At 42.0% G+C, this 23,020-nt stretch overlaps 1 protein-coding gene across 7 annotated transcripts in view; it reads right to left on the bottom strand.

Moving 5' to 3' along the window:
• Nucleotides 1–2,605: 2,605 nt before the first annotated feature.
• The window catches only part of TMEM229B (transmembrane protein 229B), a 31,549-nt gene continuing 11,134 nt past the window's right edge, over nucleotides 2,606–23,020 (bottom strand). For 6 of the 7 annotated variants that reach the window (XM_083863159.1, XM_083863161.1, XM_083863164.1 and 3 more), the window contains one exon: nucleotides 2,877–9,014. In XM_083863159.1, coding sequence (XP_083719285.1) covers nucleotides 8,485–8,988 — 504 coding nt within the window. In that variant the 5' untranslated portion in view covers nucleotides 8,989–9,014 and the 3' untranslated portion in view covers nucleotides 2,877–8,484. Of the gene's footprint in view, nucleotides 9,015–23,020 lie in introns of all 7 variants that reach the window. The other variant, XR_014590352.1, reaches the window with a different exon arrangement.

Below are 23,020 nucleotides of genomic sequence, written 5' to 3'. Positions count from 1 at the left end.
AGCACCAGTCCAGGAAGGAGACTTCAGAGGGCAGGGAAAAGGTAGTAAAACAAAAAGGCTAGGCAAATATGGAAGAGCAGAGGAGAAAGATGTCTCTGCCTCTCCCATCTGTTATGTATCTTCCAGGGAGAAAGGACAAAAGTGGGATACAATGCTGTGGAGCCCCAGCCAAGAAAAAATTGTCGAGTGGCAAGGATTAAGTCACCAGATCCAAAACAGGAAATAGAGATGAACACTATAGTTCTAACAGGCAATAAGACCTTGCCAGGAGGCAGCTAGTGAGGCAGAGAGGAAGGACAGGATGGGCAATGGAAGATAAAGCAGAGAAATAAGGTTTAATGAACCATACATGACAGCAGTCAAGGCCACGTTTACTGCTGGCTTTGCCAGCAGCTGTAAGGTTGCAGGCAGCCTTGCTGGGACAGTGTAACACCACAAGCTTCATGCTGGGTGCATGCCCAGAGGTCAGTGGCCAGGACAACTGCAGCCTGTGCTGTTGTTTGGAGATGTTTGTGCTACTTGCAGCAGTCATGCAGCACAAAGCCCCGCCATAAGCACACTGCTGGGGGCCATACTGCCCTTACTGCAACATCAAAGGACAGCTGTGGTCTGTCGTCACACTTGTCAATCAAAGTATCATTATCATTACCATGCTAACTCCAATCAGCCCTTGCTGAAGAGCCAGTTCACCATCCAGTGACATTAAAAAAGTGTTTTGCTAGAGAATGCCAGCATTTGGCTAAGTTGGACACCTGAAGAGGATTCACACAGAGGAGGCTCCTAGTGTGCAACAAGCTCCACTCTGGTGTTGCTGGTATGCTCAAATCATTATCAGGGATTTGCCCTCCTGTGTGGCAGACAGGGCTGGATGGAAACGGACAACACAGGTACCCTCTTGGACATTTTTGTCAAGCTCTTTCATTGGTGGAACAGAGCTGGGATGTTTACTCTTATCCTTGAAATTTTCAAGAAACTTTTTTTAAATGCTTATTCTCTCTGGTAACAAAGCACTTATAGATTCAGTTAGGGACATGCTTACATCGATGTGACAACAAAAACACAAGGCCTGGCCTGGACAATTTGCAATGTGACTGAGATTGGAGACAGCAGACTGATCCAGCGGCCAAAAGATGGAGCAGCAGAAGAACAGGACTGTTCATCAATTAGAGGCTTTCATCCCCTGACACATCTAACTGAGGTCATGTCAAAGCACACAGACATACAGCTTGCAAGGTCAAGAACATCCAACTTAGATCTTAACCTTTTTCATAAGTATCTGGGCTTTATTTTGGATATTCTCTGGATTTCATCTGTCCAAGAAAGTGGCCATAAGTGGGCAGCTAAAGAGGGGATGGCTCTTCTTTGCTGGTAGAAGTTACAATGCAGCATGTATGCCATCAGCATTTAAACACACTCACTATGTGTATATACATTTACGTGAAGGATAAGGTGAAATTATGTATTAGTCTACATTCACTGAATGTAGACTAATATCAAATCAAATATCAATATCAAATAATATCAAATCTAGTATCAATCAAAGAGATTGACCAAAGAAGCTTTTTACTGAATTTAGCCTTGAAAACCTATTGTGTACCATTGTGTGGAAGGTAGAGGAAACACACTGAACAGTAATTTCAAACTTCCTGCTGTACTTGTCCCTGAAGACAAGTGTGTAAAATGTTTTCTGCTTTTCAAAGCACTGACAACTGCAAGTGTTGTGGACTTCAATGGAAGGTACAACTCATCAGTAATTGTTTAACACAGCATTTTTGTTCAATTGCCTAAGGTGGGATCCAGTCTTGGGGTAGGGGGGCTCAGGTGGGGCATGGGCTTGCAGTGGAGCTAAAGCATGAAAAGGACAGAATACCCCACAGAGCAAAGGAGAAAGAGGAGTAGTAGGAAGAGCTGTGGTATCACATGAGTGGTCTGACAACAGAAACAGCATCACAGATAAGCTCTGCAGTAACTGCAACAAGAGCTGATAGAGCAGATGGTCACCTCAGTTTAGCCTTTGACATAGCTTGTTGCCCCTAGCAGTATTTACCCAAAAGTACTCTACTGATGGAGATGGGATTATGTAGCAGACAGAGGGAATCAGTCCCATTTTATTCTGGGTTGCCTATCAGCTCTGACAGTCTCTTTATGTGCTGGCTTTGACTTGGGGAGACAGAGCAATGTCATGACATGCAGAGCCATTTCTGGGACAGCTTCACATGGTAGAAACCAGGTAGCACTTCCCCAGTTTCCCAACTTTGTTGGAACGTTAATAACTCACTCCATAAATCTGGAAATTTGGTTAAGAGGTAAAGAGTTAAACTCTCTTTTCTTTTTGAAATGACCTTTTGGGAACTGTCAGGACATTTTCATCAGCTCTTGATCAGTGCTCTTTGTGGTTAATTCTGACCCACTTCAGTAATACTTCAGAAGCAAGAATTATTTCATTAGTTTGTGAAAAGCACGTGAAAGATCCTTCAGTGAAATGTGAAAATACTATTATTCTCATTCCCAAAATACTAAGCTAAAGAACCACACTGAAATAGCAATATAGAAATGTTGCAAAGGTGATTAACTACAATGGAAAGCAACATTCTTCACTGGAAAATGTCCCATTTTTGAAAGGCCAGACATCTCTAAGCATATGCATATCTCACCTATTTAATAAATGTTGTCTCAACTGCATGTTTATGTATTTTTATTAAAGATAAAATTGCTTGTATTTCCTCTTTTCTTCTGCATTATAACATTAAAGCAGGACTGCATGTCAAACAACAGTATAAACAAACAGCATCACCAGATATTTAAGGGTATTTAGCTCCTAAATTGACTGAAGCATAAATACAAGCTGACGTCAAACATTTGGGATTATCATTTAAAAACTGCTATTTTCTGAGACACTAATGAAGGCCATTCATATCAGAAAATTCAGTGCTTACAACAGGAGCGAGCTGCCCAAACTCCAGAATAAGGAGTCAAAGAAATGGTCTGAATCTCTTAGAATTAAAAACCTGCCGATTTGCTTTAGACCTATGAGAAGTGCCAGGTACAGAGAATATGAAGAGATTTTTTCAACCTGTGTAACTCTAGAAGATTTGGGACTGTCACCACCAGTCCTTGCTCTGCCACCATTACCAGGAGTGTTTTTATCCCCTCCTCTACTGATCACAATCCTTGTATAGTGGAAGCCCATCCTGGCTGTGCCCTGGAGCTGCACAGCACACCTCATGCAATGCTGAGTGCAGTTGTGTGATGATACAGACCTGCTCCAGAGCTGTAAAAAATCACTTTCCACATTTGGTCTTCAGGGTCTCAATTAAACAGCTGAAATTCTAAACAAGAGCACAAGTAAGATAAGAAGCAGCGATGAAGCTTACATAGGACCTCTGTTTTTCTCCCTCTTAAGCATGGAACTAAGAGTACATTTTGTAAGGCAAAATTAATTCCTGAGTAGGTGTTCAGGACTTATTCAGGTCCCAAAGTGGTATAGCCAAATGGCAGCAGATTCTGAGGTGTGTCTATTCTGCTTCTCAGCATGATTAATTCAGCAGGATGGAGCACAGCACTATATGGCTTTTAGGACCTACATTGGTTTAATGAGCATTAGCTTACACATCCCAAGGTGACGTATTTTTTCACAAAGTTGTAAGCTGGGAATCACCTAGAGAGAAGGAGGACTGGAGATTTTGAACGCTCCTTCTAGTTCAGAATAAGTTCAAGCAATCATACAATTTGGGGCAAGCAAACATTCGCCTTTCCATAAATAGTGCAGATTTCAGTGGGAAAGCACAACTTTGTATTTGAAGATGTGGTGCCTTTGGATACAAAATAACCAGTGCATCCCCAAGCCCCTGCCTAGGACTTCTGTCAAAACAGCACCTTTTCCTTCTGCACCTGTGTTAGTTGCCCAGGGGCCAAAAGCAGAGCAGGTACTAGGGGCACCACCTGCTTCTGTAACTTCCCCTCTTATTCACAAAGCAGTTTGACCAGTGGTCAAACCCTTGATGGAGCAAATCTTTGCCATCCTAGAAGATGTAAGCTACTCCATGTGGTACAAATTCACTGAGGTCTGTGGAAGTCTTGCTTGTGATGAGCCTGAAGTTCAGAGCCTTTCAGCTCTGAAAATCAAAGTTCCCATGCCCAAGTGGAGACAGATCTGTGTTAGCATAAAACCTTGAGTGGTGCCAAGGCCCCTGAGCAGCTGCAGAGCTTGCTCCATTCTCTGGGACAGAAGGTGGAAGGAAGGGAATGTCCCTTCCCCAGCAGTTGGCTCAGGACACTACAGGAGGAATAAGAGAAGACAGGTTCAAAGGGAGGCCATTTGCCAAACAATGACAATTTTCATCTGTTCTCACCAGCTCTATGACTCAAAATGGTCTTTAGGTGCCAAAGCAGCTGGGTAAGGTGACACACATTACTAACAGCTTCTGGTTTGGTAAGGGGCCATGTAAGAAGAAAAATTTCCTTTTACAACAGAGGATGGACCACAGAGGGATTTAGTAGCTGCCAATGTGCAGGAAGGAAGAGGAAGAGCGTATTATCCCTCTCAGGTGGTTCAGCTGCATTTTACAGGCAGAAGTGGAGGAAAAGAGCTCAGGTCTGCAAGCTTCCCATATTGCATGTATTCAGGGCCTAAGATAAACTAAAATAGAAAAACACTTGGTTTCAGTTCACATCTTGGTTGTGGCTCATGTTTTATTTACAGAAAGGGCAGAAGTTTCCATGCGTGAAGAAATCCCCTTTCTTTCTCTGCAGGTTCTAGAAAACCAGTTAGCAGAAGAGCAATGCTACTGAACTCAGGACTTCAGTCACCTGCTTCCTAATTCTCAAAGTAGCTAAAGCCTTGCAGTCTTTTTTTACCTTTTATAGTCACAGGACTAGTCAAGCAAAATCTTGATTGGATTATTCTGCTTTAATTACAAAATGCACTCAGACCAAAGGCACAATAGTACCTGCTACGTATGTACACATTTCTCTCAATTATAACACCAAAGACCAAAATGCCATCTGGTCCTGCTTTAGATCAAACATTCCCCTCTGGCAAGATCTTTGGAGTATGAACAGATACCACAGTAATGCCTGAACTGCCTCTTGTGTGACAGACACCAGACTCTATTTATTTATCGCATACTTTGAGATCCTTTAGGGTGGACTGTACACGATAAGCAAGAGAACAGATGCAAAACTGGAACCTTGGGGAGTCCATATCCCACCACCCCCTGGAAAAGAAAGGCAGAGATCAGGGTCACTTTGCTGCAGTTAGGACAAGGTAGATAAATCACAAGGTTTTTTTATTGCTGGTGAACTCAAAACAGGCAACTTTAATCTACTGAGGAAGATACACATACAAACAAATGTTAGGCCTTGTGCGTTTTTTTTTTTCTTCTTAATGTAAATGTCTCTTCAACTTCAGTCCAGCTCCCGAGCTCTCACTGAGCTGCCACTGAGATCCTGGTAACGTGCTCTGGGCAGTTCTGCAAGATGTTATAAGAAGCATCACATGTATTAAAAAAAGGAGATTTTTCAGAAAAGACAAAGCTCTGACAGCAGCCATGTTGCTCAGAAAGGAGAAGTCTGGCTAATCCTGCTGCATTAGGTATGTGGTATTATACATAATTAAATGATTTAAGAATTTGCCAGGTCCTTTTCTGTTTCTGGTGTGCAAGCTGCAAGTAAAGTGCACTTCTGGGTATCAATTACCACTCTATGAAGATGCAATAGCTGGGTAGTACATGTCAGACACCAGAGGAAAGCAGACTACAACAGCTGTTTCAATGACACAGGCAATAAGAATAATGCCCTAGGATAATAGATGCTGCTGGGAAACCCTTCCATATTTTGAGCAGTTAAATATTACATCACTCAGCAAAACACAAATAAAGTGTCATTTATATGGGACCTTCTTAAGTACAGACAATAACAGACATGACTGCTACTGCACACCAGGTGAGCTCTATGGACAGCCAGTCCCCCACACCACATTACTAACTCCTTTTAACCTTTCCAAAGAGTTTTGTAACAGCTAAGGAGAAAGCAGGGATCCTAAGAATCCTTCTGTAAAGCTGAGGGTTTTACATGATGTGGGAGTGGTGTAGGAGGCAGCACAACATGACATTTAAGCTATGCAGTGAGGACAACCCAGCTTTAGACACGGCATTTGATGATTGTGACATAACCAGGGCCAAAATGGTGGGATCCCAACTCGCATCTGCACCTTGCAATTCTTCTTCTGCTCCAGCAGAGCTCATCTACATCATCTCACATACAAAGCTCTTTTTTCTCCTCCAGGTAGAGTTTCAGGTAACTATTTTGCCTGGGTCTATACTCCTGAGACCAACAAGGCTGATAAACTACATACTGTTCCTCTGATTTCATAACACTGGCATCACAGCATCAAAAGAACTATCTGTTCAGTGTTTGTTCTCTTTTAATTTAATGAACTATAAAAAGGGAATTCTAAATACCCACCTAAGTATTCTCAGTGATGTGGGATACATTGCATACCCAGGGCAGATTTGATTTTTTTTTAACTCCTTGCCACCACTGTTTTTTTGTGTCCATTGCCAGCAATGGATGCCATGTGAAAAGGGGAGGGGAAGAAATAATATAATTGCTCTCTGTGCAATACAGAAAAGGATTAACACTGCCTTGTAAGAGCAGAACCAAGTAACAATTCTACCCACAAGGCCAGCAATGCTTTTCCTCTTAGGACTGGCTGCACCAGGGCAAGGAGCAGGTACATAGCTGAGCACCCCCTACCAGAGACAAGGGACAAACACAGAACTGGCCCAACTATTTTCAAAATAAGAGTGGAATCCTACAACAGATTTGCATTTCAAGCCAAATTATCCCTGGTACAGCTCTGCTGACTGTGGTGGAAGAACAAGAAAAATTAATCTGGCCTTATGGGACAACTCTGGCAAACCTTCTCCATAAATCAGTTCAGGAGCAAGACATCTGTCAGCTGGAACCTCCATGTTTCTTCCTAACTTCAAAGGCCAAGACCTGACAGAGTAAATTACAAACTTGTGGCTGCCACTATCAAACGCCTTCCCTGCACCACAAATGTCCTTGTTCTCCGTAAGTGTTCCCAATAGATTAAATTTCAAACTGGTGCAGGTAGGTCTACTGTGAAGCCACAGCAGTCCCTCCTACTCCACCTCTCTACTGCTGCTCTCACACCCTAACTCAAAGCCTCATTCAGGCAGAGCATGAAGAAGTGCGTGATTTTCAGAGACTGGTGTTTTGGTCTTTGTTTGTTTGGGTTTGGTTTTTTTTAGTAAATGTATCAGGCAGCATGGTATATCTCTTGCTGCCTCCAATTACTGTCATGACAATATGGTTGTGGTTATTTAAAGCAGAATTTGAGAAGAAAAAGCAAATCCACCTGATACACTGAGCAGAACACTAGGCAGAACTGAGCCAAGGCCTGCTAGTGCTGAAGGAACATAGAAGTCAGTGCCAGAGGATCAAATCCTGGGTTAGCCACATGAAGGTTTTGACCTTCAAATGCAATGGGCTGCAGCCAGACTGTCATTGACATCACCAGAAACAGGAACCCCTGGAAAGGAAGGCAGAAAAGTCTTGTGGGCTATATAGTGTCTACAATGTTTGCACGGCTGAGATGGGAGCTGGAATCTGCAGCAAGATCTGCTCTGGAGGGACAAAGGAGATGGGAAGACTTGCACTATTTCTCGTGCCTTTTGCCAAGATTCAGATAGCACAGATTATGGTAAAATTCACTTGGCAATAAAGGCCTTTATTAGAAAAAAAAAAAAAAAGAGAAGGGAAGAAAAAAAAAAAAGAAAAAGAGAAAAAAATTCTAGTGAGTATCAGGAGTATCAGGACTGAGATTTCAAAAAGTACAAGATCTGTATAAATTCAGCAAGATGTCCAGCACCGAATTATTTCATGGTGCAACAAAGAACCTGGGGAGAGGCCAATGGAACCTGATGAGGGGAACACCATCTACCTCCCCAGCAGACTGTCAGTCTTAGGTACTTCTCAACAGCAGGTGGATTTTGCTTGTTCCTGCAGCATCTCAGGTCCCACGGGAGGTATTGGTTGCAAGCAAGCACCTGAATATTGCCTAATGGAGTAAGCCAATCACTAACTCAGCTGGCGTGTCCATGCCCATCCACTGATTAGGTGGGGTTTTTTTGGATGCATTTCCGCTGTAGCATTTCTTTTTTCTTCTTTCTCCACTTTAAAGTTTAAGCAAAAGGACTGCTTTCATCAGTAATAAGTTAAAATCAGAAACAACCTAACTAACAAGTAACTGATATTGGTCCTTGGAGCCCAAAGAGTAAAATCCATAGAAAATCTATTGGTTCCATTTTTTCTGGTATATCCCATGCACATCCCCATTAGAAAAATGGGGCTTATGAATCTTATACAGCAAGGAGCAGTACCTCAGAGCCAGAGCTGACTGTCCATGGTAGAGGTCTGGGCTCTCTCAGATTGCTAAGTATGGTTCTAAGTCACTGCTCAATCCGTCTTCACGTGGCCATTGGCCAAGCCAACGGGTGCGCTGGGGGCCCCGGGCTCGGCAGTCTCATCAAATCGTAAGCGCAGGGTGTTTCTGATCACCAGCTGCTCCATGATGAAAGAAGCACAAAACCACGGGATGGCATACTCGAGGGTGATCAGGCCCATGAAGTCAAAATCAAACTGGGAATAGTCCCATGGGCAGGCATTGAACTGGCGTAGGATGAGGCCAGTGGTGAACTCCCAGAGGTAAGTCCACAGTGTGTAAATGAAGCAGCGCACTACAATGTTACACTTGTCTTTGAGATACAGATACATCTTCTCCACAATGAGGATGGAGGTGCCATAGATGAAGAGTGCCCACACACTGGTAACACCTGGGAACTTCCAGTTGAAGTTGACCACAAACTCCCAGGCAGCTGTGAACATCACCTCACAGAAATAGCCGTGGATGGCGTAAAGGTACCATCGTGAGAAGGCGGTCAGAGGTTCTGCCGCGGCCATTCTTCTGCACTCACCCCAGCAGCACTCTGAAAGGAAGAGGGAGAGAGGTGTCAACAAGGATGTCACAAGTCCTTATCCCCCAGATGGCAACACACAAACTTGTAACAAAGGATAAAACTGAGAAAGAAGTGACTCTCATTTTCACCACAGCAGACTTTAAGTCCTAGGGAAAGGTGGCGCCTTAAAGGGCTGCATGACTCAGGATGGGCCTGAACAACATACAGTGCTCTGCCTGAAAAACAGGACACCACTGGTATTACATTGGCAATAAGGAGGGAGTTGATAAATACAGGGGCTTTGCCAGGAGCAAGGTAGCAAAAGAATTTACTGGTTGCAAGTCAGCAGAAAAATATAGTCAACTCACAAGGAGCACACATCACCTGTTTGCTCATTTCAAGAAACAGCACTATACCTTACTTTTCTGATTCTACTGTGAAATAGATTAGTTGAGCACAACATTGTAAAACTGGGCCTTCCCAGCTGTAGCCTACTATCTCTATACCTGAAATGTTTACTGTAGTCTAAAACTGAGCTTTGATGGGAGCTACAAGGGGAACTGGAGGAGAAAATTCAGAGATTTTTACACTTACAGACACCATACCTTGCACTCATTATTCAGCTGAATTTTTATTTTGCCTGTTGAAGAACTCATCCATTGTATGGCTAGCATTTGTAAAGTAATTTTCTTATGGTGTCAGACTTCCTGATACCAAGTCAAAAAGCACAAAAGAGCCACTGAAATCCATTCAGATTTGGCTTCAGGACAGCAAAGCACAAAAGAGGAAAATAAAAAGGAACAGCTGAGCCCAAAGAGGGGTAGTTAGTCATGATAAATAGGAAATGAGAACAAACTCTAATTGTCTATACAGGAAGAAATTGGTGAAGAGTTTTTGAAAAGGCACAATTTGCTTATCACTGAGCTGTTCCAGCACAATTAGCTTTTACACTTTCTGTAGAGATACACAAGTCTGCCATGCTACAGTCAATGACACAAGGTGATTATAAGCATAATTTTACTGAAGCCTTGCAAATTTATGCCACAAGATGAATTTGACCTCTTTCATTCTTAGAAACTTACTCTTTCAAGTTGAGTTTCTCTGGACTCTTTACCAAGCACTTTCTCTGCACTTGTCAGTTCCATGCCACACAATGCTAGGGAAAAGACCACACTAACTTTATGTACAGTCATTCCATGTCATCTGGAAAGAGGCTGTTCCTGCCGTGCCCTGTAAATACAGTGCCTCTCTCTACAAAGTATTAACATGCAACTGACATTCTGATAGGAGGTAAGAGAAACTTCTATAAGGAAAACAGAACTATAATAAACATGAAGAAGATATGCACAGGGGAATATTTAAAGTGAAAAGGAGAGAGGTGTATCCATGATCTGTTCACACATCTCTTAACCAGACACACAAACAACCAAAGCCTTGACAGTTCATACAGTTGGGTGCTTGGGCAAAGACCCATTTTCTAATGGCAGAATCCATTTCACACAGGACACTGAGCCATTATTACATACTACAGAGAAAGGTCAACAGCACATAGTGAGCTTGTAGGTGAAAGAATAAGGAATCATTAGAGATTGCCTCATGTCTCCTAACGATTCAGTCCCAAGAAACCCTGCAAAACAGCAGAGGAAGTGGCACATGAGAAATACGCAGGAGGCATATAAGAAATATCCACACAGTCCATAGGAATCTGATGCAAACCAAGGAGAGTTTGTCAATGTAATGTTACTTGGTTAGTTTGCCAACACAGCTGATAAGCTTAGGACTCTGAATCCTCATATCATTACTCCATTCTGACATAATTTCAAGAACAAGTCAAAACTCAGAGGTACAGAAGTAAGGGAAAGCAGTAGGAAGTTGTCATGATTTAAACCCCGCTAGTAACTAAGTGCCAGACAACCACTTGCTCACGCTCTCCAGTGGGATGAGAAGAATGGGGAGGGGAGGGGAAAGTAAAACTCATGGGTTAAGATAAGTTTAATAATTGAAACAAAGTAAAATGTAAAAATAATGTAATTAGCTCAGTTGGTTAGAGCATGATGCTTATAATGCCAAGATTGTGGGTTTGATCCCTGTATGGGCCATTTATTTAAGAGTTGGACTTGATGATCCTTGTGGGTCCCTTCCACCTCAGAATATTCTGTGATGTTTCCGTAATATGTAATGCCATTATCCAGAGAAGAAAATTATTGTAAAGATTTTACTAGGTTGCCAAGGGATTGTATGGTTTTCCTCTCTTTTCTATAAGCCTGTCTTTTTCACTTGTGATCCTTAGTCCTTGCACTTCTCTCTACAGCTTTACATGAAATGTATTTGAACTGTTAGATGGGTGCACCCTTGTAATTTTGAAAATCTATTTACAAAGCTGGATCAAATGTACAGAGGGTCCTTCTCTCTCCCCCTCCACTTTCATTCCAAGGATCCGCTCACCGATTATTTCCGCTGCCTTATACCTCCCTACAAAAGCCAAACACTCACACAAACATATCCAACAAGCCACGTCCTGTTCTACTCCCCACTATTTCCTCTGTGCAATGAAGAGTTCTCTTTCCTGGTTCTATACCACAAACTTAATAAAAATCTATTTACTTTCTGGTTTTTTTTCACTGTTTGCAAAATACTTAGTCACTACACTAGATGTCTAAAAATTGAATCTATATCATGCCTCAGACATCTACAATACAAGTTAACCCATTGCAAAGACCACTGCTGAGTTTTTCTGAATCACATGGCTTTCACCACAAGTGCAAAGAGACAAACATCAATGCACTGGCACTGTCTCAGTATTTGCCTTCTCTACTGTCATGATTCCAGTGAGCCCAACCTTGATGCAAACTTCCTTCTTACAATATGCTTGCAAGAATCCTCACAGGCTTCCTGATGATTAGGAGCATCCCAAGACAGGGCAGATGCCAATCTGTGGTAGCCCAAACATAACTGGTTCCACTGTCCTAGGCACTAAGAAAATCCACAAATCACAGCTCCTCCTGTAAAATATTTCATCCAAAAGTAAACAAAAAGTACATAGTAAGACATAAAGGGAATAGAGGATACAGCTAGGGGGGCTATCACAAGCCACAGCACATCACTGCACAAGCTGGGGACCATGCAATTTAATGGCTACAAGTCACTTGAGCATTTACAGAACTATTAAAACTGCAGCTTTTCCCAAGCGTCTTGTTTCCCAGCCACACCAAATTATTTGGTGTCTGGTAAGCAATACTGCACAAGGTCTCAAGAGGGACATAAAGGAGAAAAGTGTTGTTCTGTTGGGCAGCAATTTATGATAAAAGAATCAAGCTGAAAAGCATTACATTAGTGGGAGAAGCATCCCAACAGAAGGCCAAGACTGGATTCAGTAAGAAATGCAGGTTTGTGAAAAGCCTTAAGTAGATAACTGAACTTGGTGATGCAAAACTTTTAATGGAGTGACAGTAATACGGACCAAAAGGCTCTGAACATATGGGAGCTATTCGGTCTCCTCAGAAAAACAAATGACATGTAAGTGCTGAGGCACTTACAATGGGATGGGCAGCAGAAAATCAGAAACACAGCTGCCAGCTATGCAGCTCTCAGCAGAGAGCAAACAGTGCATGGAGACCGCTCATGGATGACCATGCTTGCACTGAGGCTGCTCACATTGTCCTGTTTTGGGGAAAATAGGGAGCTTCTAAACTCAAAGTTTTGAAAATGCTTTCCATCATCAGCAAATTATATTTCAAATGGTTAAAATAGAAATAGTTCCTCTAATACAAAGTTATTAGGATGCCTGAGCTAGGCCAGCATAAAATTTTTCCTTCTTTCTCTAGTAGGATGTTCTTTTCCAGCTTGCTGGGGAAAAAAAAGAAGAAAAAAGGCAAGTCTGTGCCACACATGGATCTCCAAGAACACTCAATCTTTTCCCTGACTGACCTGCCTGTGTGCAGAGCTCCACTGGCAACAAAGGGGCCAAGAGCCCACTCCACCTACACAGGACACAAGCACAAACCTAACAGGGAAAGTATATAAAGGACTGAGTTTCTCTACAGAAATCTGGTTGCAGCAACAAGTTCCCTGATGACACAAAGCTGAGAGGAGTGGCTGATACCCCTTAGTGCTGTGCAGCCCTTCAGAAGGATCTTGACAGGTTGGAGAGGTGGGCAGAGAACTGCCTGAAATTCAAGATGAATGCAGGGTCCTGCACCTGAGGAAGAGTAACTCCATGCAAGGACAAGAGGCAATGGGCAGGAACTCTTGCAGGAAGTTCCACCTGAATATGAGGAAGAACTTCTTTACTCTGTGGGTGATCAAGCATTGGACAGATTGCCCAGGGAGGTTGTGGAGTCTCCCTCACTGGAGACATTCAATATATTCAAGAACTGTCTAGGTGCAATGCTGTGCCATGTGCTCTAGGATGACCCTGCTTGAGCAGGGAGTTTGGACCAGATGACCTCCTGTGGTCCATCCCAATCTGACCCATTCTGTGATCAGGGCAGGACTTTGACTTATGGCTGCAAGAAAGTGTAAAGATTACACTTTAATATTTTATCATTTCAGCTCTGAAATGGATATTAATAATCCCCTAGGTTGAGGTAAGATACAGATAAAACTGATGCACCAGGCCAAGTAAGGAGAAAGGACTTACAGACTGCCCCACTTCAGGTGAGACCCCTCTGTGCAAGAGGAGCACTTCCATATTCACATTTGGTTTTGCAGGTGATGCAGCCTTGACAGGCAAGAGGATCAGAAGATGGACTGATGGTAGACCAAGAAATAATGGTATATTTGTCTCACACAAACACTGCATGGGAGACCTCAGTGGATGTTGCATTCATGCCTGATGAAGTTCTTGAGCACTGCCTGGCTCATTTTTTTTCAAAGCTCTCCTTTGCAGTGGCTTTCTGCCCATTTCCCCACTACCAAGCCAAACTGTGCTTAAAAAAAAGTCTCATGCAGGTTATCTTTCTTCCCTTTAATCCAGCAGAATTATTTAGATGCTCTTGATGAGTGTAATGAGACCTCCTCAAGAAACTCTGAATTAACTCTGAAGTGCTAATAAAAGAAAAACACAAACAAAAACCTCCATGAGACAATTCCCCTAATGAATTCTGAGTCTATGAATTCTGTCAGCTAATTGATCCACCGCAGGTGAACTATAACTACTGCAGCATGTTTCATACTCATAGTGCCCAGTTATTTCTGCAAGTTAAAAAGTTATGGCACACTATAATTTTACAAATTCATATTTAATAATATTTAGTTCAATAACATGCATGTTCATATTTCTAAGAAATGCCTTAGGGATCTATAACTCTATGTTATATATCATAATTACTCTTGAATTTGAAAACATGCAAAGGAGACACATATACAGTAGGATACTTCAGTCTCTCCAAATGACAGGACCACGAGTAGCAGACCAAGCTGGAGTCTCCCTGCCCATGAGCTGTACTGCCAATGTCCTCCTTCCTCAGATCCTTATTACCCAAACAGTACTTATGTAAAAATAACTGTTTCTCATTACTTTTTAATTACTTTCATTGGTACATCATTGTGGCTACTGTGTTTTTTCTTCAGACTGGGAGAATCAGATGTGTATCTGCTTTTCTGCTTTAGCAAGGATTACAGTACATACAAAAACATCTTGGTGAAAATTGATGTGCATTTTTGGGCAATACCTGTTTAAGTGTAATTCTTAGGTTTACAGAACACTAGATGTGTACAGAACACTAGGTACTAGATTTGGCCCCAAGACATTAGTTCATCAGTGTTTAAAGATTTATACACTAAACTCTTAATGTGCTGAAGTCATAACTCTGAGAAGATATTTATCCTTCAGGTAACTGAGAGCCTCAATTAACTGTGGCTCAGAAAATAGGATTTAAACTGTACTGAAGTGTGGAAGAGCTCCAGCAGATCAATTAATCAAGCCCTGCAATGAAGCTAAAAGCATGCCACAGACATCTCCAAATAGACTTTCAGTGCTTTCAGGAAGGCTCAGGAGCTCTTGGATTTTGGTCAGTTCTGAGTCATCTGTTTTTGCTGCTTCTTTGTCTGGACTCTGTGTCCATCAGGATGCACCCTGTCTCACTTCCACATACTCCAGGGTAAGAAAGCACAGTTTATTTCTTATCTGCACTTTCCCCTCATTTGTGTCTCTAGCTCCTTTCCCACAGAAGGCACATCATTTCCCTGCCACGCCTTGTTTTCTTGTTCCCTTGCCCAGTTCACTCTGTATCTGCTGGCAGCCTCTGATCCCTGTCAATCTCTCAAATCTCGTCCAAAGAGAATTGGGATACAGTAAAAAAGAATGATGACAAAAGGAGATTAAATGAATCCAATTACCAGACTAACACAAAGGGATGGGGAAGTGTAGTTCTTAGCAGTAATGCCTGTGTGTGGGCTGCCAGAAGGTACCATTTCACAACAGAAAGGAGAAAGGTAGGGTTTTCTTGGGAAGAAGTGTAGAGGGAGGCTGGCTTCTTAGAGGACAAAGAGAAAATGTGAAGATATTGTTTAAAAAATAGCTTTCTGACTAAGGTGATCTCATGAATGGCAGTAAAAGTGCAGAAAGCAGAGGCTTGCCATGTCCTGCCACACACATAGCAGGAAATGTTACGTTACATGAACACACCTTAGCCCACAGTGACCACTCCCAGCTTGAGAACAAATTAAGACAGTAGCTCTTTACTTACAGTGACCAAGAGGAGTATTTCCTTTGTACCTGGCAGCAGTTAAGACCCCCAAGAGTCATACAAGTAGCAGACTTAAAAGACACCATGGAAAATGACTGAATCAAAACTTGACATCTACAAGTATTGAGCCCAAATCTCCCTAGCATGTCCTTCAGATAAGGTCATGTTCTTCTCCAAGCCTGTTGCCTTACCTCTAATATTTATTACTCTCCTTCAAGTCATTCATTTGATTATGTGCTGTGTGTCCCAAGAAGGAAGCACAAGAGCTTTCCCATAGGGAAAGGTGACTGAAACTCAATCTTCTGAAAGGTGGCAAGTTGTATATTCAGAAGGTCTATTAAAAAAAAACTCTAATAACTCAATTTTTGTGCCCCATGCAGAACTGGTATTTGCTGAGCTATTTTATCTCTCCTAGCCATTCAAGGAAGCTCTTATCTCTTCAGCCATCGATTTCTTCACTCAGCATTGGTCCATAAGCTTTTGCCACTCTAAACAACTGGTTGTTATTTTAGGAGGCACTGTTATTTAGCAGTTGTTTAAGCAGTGAGGAATTGATCCCTCCTTTGAGCAGACACTGTGCTCTCACTGACTCAAACACACTTCTGACAGTGAGTTGTTTGTTCACCTCCAATAATGTGTGTTACACTATTACTGCACCATGATACCATTCTAACACATTAATTATTTGCATGACATGGTTTTACTAGATTTTGAATTTCATATAAACATTTCATACATACATGCATACAGAGGTCCAAATTTATTAATTAATTTCAGGCACTTAACAAAAGTACCTTAGAAGCTTTGTTTCTCTACAAGCTCCCATTTGTAGTTACTAGAGCCTGTGAAGGCAGCTAGAGATGGGCACATTCTGAACACAAAAGTGGAGTTTGATTATTCCTGGTGCTATCTTTCCTGCATCCTTCCAGTACCTTCTTAGAGGTGCTTAAAGCATGTACACCACTGATTTATTCACCTCTGTGAAATACTTCAGGTTACACAGGGTAATTTCAGGTCTTATCAAACAAGATTTTTTTTTCCTTGCTTTCACTCTGGGCAACAATAGGCACCTCATGGCTCTGGGCAAAATGCCAGTTTAACAAAGATGCCAGTTCTCATCTGTGTGTTGGGAACTGTCTTGTATTAAGACTAGAAAAGAATTCCTCAATTTTAAGTTAAATGGTTTGATACGGCTCACACTGGACACCAAAAATAGGCCTCTTCAAAAGCCCCAAACCTTAAATTCTTTTTAAACCATCTTTAAAATCTGATCAACAAACAGAGCATCAGGTGACCCATACCAAATAGAACCAGAGAGGCACCATATGTTTTCTTGTCCATGTTTATGTAAGATGCTTAAGAGTTGCCATTTTTGTGCCTGAATTGTGCATCCACTATTGGCAGTCCTGGAGACATACACTCTGGTCAGCTATCCATTCCTTTTTAGATGTAAAGAAACCTGCAGCATACCAGGACTTCTATGACAATCACTAGGTATTAAGCAATACACTGTTGGTAGAATGAGAAAGAAATTAAGTTTTTGTGTCCTGCTAAAATAACCTAAATATCATTCCATAATATAACTAGTCTTGATACATGCAACAGCAAACCCATCACATTACACATAGACCAAACAGCACTATCTGCACGACAGTTCATAGCAATGCCAAGGTGTTCAAAGTGTTAACATTTTCAAGTGTGCTTGTTTTGCATAGGCCTGTACTAATTTAGAAGCCAGATTACACTGCAGCTAAGCAACTTGTTTCGCTGTATCTTCACTGTCTCTGAGAGTTCCCACAGCTGCAAAGATATGCAATGTTAACTTAAATATTACATATGCAAAGTGAACTTTTAAATGAATGTGCCTCAGCCAAGGTGGTGCTGCATATGTGGCACACAGATAGAAGTGCAGCAGTGTACATCTGTGCCTGAAAAGAAATGGAGGGTGACTTTTGCCATTCCATGCAGAGTAGTTTTCTTGGGTATTTCCCATGTCTAAGTTGCCTTTCTGAGTCACCTGTGCTTAGATACTCTGGCAGTACAGTATGACATGCAAAGTTCTGTACTACTTCCACAACATTTACAGATCTTTCTTCCTTCTCCTGCTGAGTTTACAACGACCAGTATATAAAAGACTAAGAAGCATCTTCTTATGCATGGAAGCGGCCCCCATCCAGCAGCCTTCCCTCACATTTTCCCTAGTACAGCCATGGCATGTAAAAAGTTCCAGGAGTCTGGCTAAGAGCAGACTGGACATTAGAGGAAGCTGGAAAAAAGTGAAGCTCTTCTTACAGAGCTGCATGAAGGCTCAGCAGTCAAAAAGCAGGGAATGTTAGAAATCCACTCCAACTTTCATCCTGGGAGTACTAAAACTAAAATATCCACTGGACTACAGTAGCTCTCCCAAAGCAATTCTAAAAGGCATTGAGACTGATAGATAATACAAAGAATAAAAATTTTCAGTTCCCCCAAAGTTGCTGGGTAGAACTTAAAGACTAACTAGCAAAAAAAGATAAAACAATGCAAAAATATGCACACAGGATGATAAATGTAGCTAGAACCAGTGGATAAACAGAAAAGTAGGAAAATGCTAGAGTTTTGGCAAGTTATGTAACAAGAAGCAGCATGCATGTCCAAAGAAAAGTTCAAGGAATGGTCATATTGGGGCACTCAGTAACTACAACCAGAGACTCCTTTAGATGACCCTCCAGCACCATAAAAAGTCTTCCAGTAGGAGGCAGATGAATGCAAATGAGTTCTAGTGAAAGTGATGCTTATGTATTAGTTAGGAAGTACATTGTAATCAATGTATAATCAGGATGGAATAAATACCCTGTGGTAAAGTTTCACAATACAGATTTGATTAGAGGAGATATCCCCTGAAAGTGTCCAGCACTGTAATAAAGAATGCCTGCTCTCTAATATTTCTGTTAGAAATTATATTCTAATAATTGTGTTAGAAAGTTTATTTTCTGTCCAATTTTGGTATCATTACAACAAGGAAATGAAGTAAGTAGAAGACTCAGACAGAGAAGAAAAAGGACCTTCCTAAGTCAGTGCCAAAGTGGCTACATAAATGGAGTTGTTGAGCAGCTATGCTGCCTCATGAAGCAATATGCAAACTGATGGAAGTCTTGAAATGAGCTATGCTGGCCCTAAGAGAGGCGCAAGGGGCAAATAGTGCAGTGAACTAACGTAGGACTGATGAAACCTCTGCTTTACTACTAGTTTGCCATGATCTGCAATGTGACCTTGCGTATGTCACTCCACCTCTCTGTGCCTCTGACTGCCATCTGGCTGATTAGGCTAAACTATTTGGTGTGAGGGCTGCATCTAATTATAGATTGGGCTGGCAGGTAGCAAAAATAGTTACCTTATACTGACAAAAGGCATCAGGAAAACTGAAATACAAAGAGCAACTGCTTCCAGTTACTAGCAGAAGTGCCAAACTGAGGTGCAGTCAAAAAGGCTGCACAACTAGACAGCTCTTAGCACCAGTCTCATTTGCTCAGTCATCTGTGTCACATGGATTCCCAAGTTTACCAAAATATTCCTATCAGGAAGCCTGAAGGTGCATCTTTAAGCCAGATACAAGCATTTGTATTTAACAGCATATTCAATAAGCTTCTCTGTACAGCACTTAAGAGTGAGTAATTAAAGGAAATATTTCTGCAGTAGAGTTGCTCATTAGCAACCTAATTAGCCTTCTGAAAATAATTAACATTCCTTTCTATAAAGGGAACAGATGACCCATTACATCCATTAGACAAGCAAAACAAATGCTGAAGGTAAGGAAGATTTGTTCAGGGAGACAGCAAGAAAGCATCCAGCAGCAGCACAAGTGAAAAAGATGAGGCACAAATGCCTGTGAATCATGAAGACTGAACAATTCAGGTATGTGTGCAGGACTAGTATGTGCATAACTGCCTGATGTGCATACAACATTCACGTTGAGCTTTTTCCTTCCCTTGCCTCTAGGACCCACTGGTAATCTCATCACTAAGAAGCTAAAAAATTCCCTTCTAACTTGTTTTGAAAGCCAGAATTAATCAACCATTCACAGTCAGAAACAGCTCTCTCCACATGCAAAAATTCCCCAAGGGTCGTGTATTTTGACTATTAAAACACTCTCAAAATGGCCATTAAAATAAAGCATGATTTAATGTCAGACACAAGCGAGTGGATATCTATGAACAGCATGAAGTTCACCTGTCAAGTTTCACAGGGTGGTGTTTGATCAGTTAGCACAACCCGAAAGAGTTAATGCTAACTGGTCAAACATACATTTCCTGATCAGTGCATGTTTGAGATCAGTGTGGCTGCAGAGTCACAGGCTCCAGTGTTGTGGGATGTGTGTATATACTGATGACAGAAAGCAAAGGACAGAGGTCAATATATCACTGCCTGGTGCAGCAAAGAACAGTGGGTGGTATCAGTATAGCTGGATGCACTGTTCCAATGCAGAACAACAGATAAAGGAGAAATGAGCTGAGCTTCTAAACATCCACATATTCAGGTAACATAGCAAACATAACAAATCGTGAAGATGCAGCTGCATTTTCAGCCAGTTCCATGTTTGATACATACTTACATTTCCTTGGCAGGAAAGCTGAACACTCACAGCTTTCAAGTGTGATTGCAGTGAGGGCAAAGCTCAGCAGCACAAAAGCTTCCATAACTACATCACTATGGAAACCACAAATCCATTGCATGCTGTTTGTCTACTTCTTTCACTGATGAAAAACAAAGAAAAGGTACGCTTCTAGTTTATCACCTTTTCACTTTGGTCAAGACCATAGGAAGACAAACACATTTTACCTTCTTCAGAAGTAACTCTTTCTTCCTTGACAGCTCTTTTTGTGAAATCTACCCAGCCTCTCAACCCAGCAGGGCAGTCAGTCCTCTCAGCATGCTTCCCCTACTTTTTTTAGTGGAGACTCTTCAAACGCAGTCTGGGATTTTATCTTAGCCTCCACAGTTTCCCTCAGCATCTGGACTAGGACAGCTCCAAGGGTGACCCACTCTAGGGCATATCCAGCTGGTGGACATAATGAGAAGCTGAAAACTGTTCTGAACATAAGCTACAGTGTCTTGTTTTGACAGAAGTAACATTCCCTTCCTTTCCAAGAAGCTCTTTAAGAACATTTGAAGTGCTTTCAAAATGTGGTAGTGCACATTACAAGATAGCTGTAAATGCAAAGGTTGGACTTCTGCTTCAAGAAGGCCATCATTTTTACAGTTGTTGCTAGTTACAGGTAGCTTTTCCCACACTAAAAATCAGAACACATCTCAACAAAAGCCTAATAGCCAAGCAACTCTTGCAGTTGCTCTTCTGCAGAGAGATGCAGAAAGAAAATTGAGGAAAATGCTAAAAAATCTACAATATGGTATGGACAGTGCAGCCTGGGTAAGCAAAATGGCAGAATAAACCTTCATACCAACCAGTGGGAAGAAAAAAAGGAAAGAATATAGTTAAACCCCTTCTGCATCTAAGTATGTGCATTTTATGCTGAAGAACAGCTTCTGAACAAACCTTCAGCAATACTTTCTCTCACAGTGGGCACCTCTTACCTGAGCCCACAGCAGTTCATGGAAGAGGTGGAAGAGAATTGAGCCTCTGCAGCTCTGTAAGTCTTCAGTGCCCCTCAAATTCAACTGCCAGATGTTTTACATAGACAAATGCCTACTAGTAAATGAGTTGAGAAAAAGTATATGTTACAGATGCTCCCAAGCAGACATTTAAATACACTCATCTCCACTAGAGCACTCCACACAGACAGAAAAATCCTGCCTGTGCTCAGGAACTTTTAACAGAGGACACTTTGGCCTTCTCAGCAAAAGGGAGCTAAGAACAAACTGATGTAGTTTAAGTTCTCTTACAAAAACCAAAGCAATGCTACACAAAACATGCATCTCTCCCACCTCCCTTTTGCAAAATGGGCCACAGCGGCCAGGGCTTCCATTTGCTCCTAACTCATTGCCCTCACCTCACAGAAAACTCCAGGCTGGCATTACCAGATGTGTCTCAAGTTCATTAGTGTTACAAGTATTCCTATCAACAGGCCATGGGATGGTAAGAGTTTACTTCTATGTCCTCAAGGATGTCACAACAGTGCCCAAACAAGCTGAATAAAGGACAAGCTCAGGAGTGGTGTTCAGTCTGCAGGGTCTTGTCCCCATGGCTTTGAAAGAAGATCTGTCTGCATCTCCAATAGACAGCATCCTGAACAGCCTGAGTGGACAGAACCTACAGGAGGCATTGGAGGAATGAATAATTCATAGTCTTGCTCTGCTGCCAATGGATCTGTGTTTTCTTTTGCCCATACAGTGCTCAGTTTTTGTTTTAACAGTAATTGGAGACTTCTGCGCTACATTTGATGGTTCTTGAGGACAGGCAAGAAGCATCATTTGCTCTACACACAGCAACAGTATCACACACCAGAGCACTTGCCAGACACAGCTTTCTTCAGAAATACTCATGACTGCATCACTGACATAACAGCTGGGCTCATACAAAGCTCAGTCCATCACCAGCTGCCTTCTCAGGAAAGCCACTGACACTTGCTTTGTTGTAACATTGCAGCACTAGTCTGGACTTTGTCACTCAATAGATGACACTTGGTGACCAACTGAAGCCCTGTAATCAGCTACACAATGGGTAGCAAAATCACAGCTGGAGCTCTAGGCAGGAGCTGACCCTATTTAGCCACACTGTTAGCACTGCCACAATTAAGGCTACTGCTTTCCTTCAGCATCTGACTGTTCCCCAGTCTCAGAGAGGACCAGGGGTCTATCACAAAGAATATCCAGAGAGTGGGTACAGAATAGTTGAACACAGGATCTCCTGGGCACTACAGCTAGGAGAGGGTAATGAGACACCTGAGACAGGACAGAGGGAGGAATGACAGTGCTACATGTATCTGAAATTTATACAGGTATTATTTACATATTCAAAGTGAATTCCCAGCTCAAAATAAAGTACTGTACATAACCCACCCAGGAAAGCCAATCCACAGTAGGGAAAACAACATTGTAGCCTGAACCATGCCACGTATTGCAGACACAAAAGAGCATGTCAAAAATGCTGCAGGGTCTGGAAACTGTTCTGGTCTCACAATGTCCACCCCACTAACCAGAATCAATATAAACTTTTGCTCTGGAATATAAATCACCCTTCCAAATTGATAGCATTTTACATGCACTCTGCGAAGTGTAACTGATTGCCACAGCATCCAGGAGAATGGCATGATGAGGCTAAGAAGATTAGTAGAGTAACATACCGGTCAATGGTGAATCAGGTGCAGAGACTGCACTGCTTGTTAGGACCAGGAATAGATTCCTCATCAT

Source organism: Zosterops lateralis (genome assembly GCF_965231275.1).
Source record: "Zosterops lateralis genome assembly, chromosome: 6".
Lineage (NCBI taxonomy): Eukaryota > Metazoa > Chordata > Aves > Passeriformes > Zosteropidae > Zosterops > Zosterops lateralis.
The sequence above is the reverse complement of the archived record's forward strand: the minus strand, read 5'-3'. Positions and strand labels throughout refer to the sequence as shown.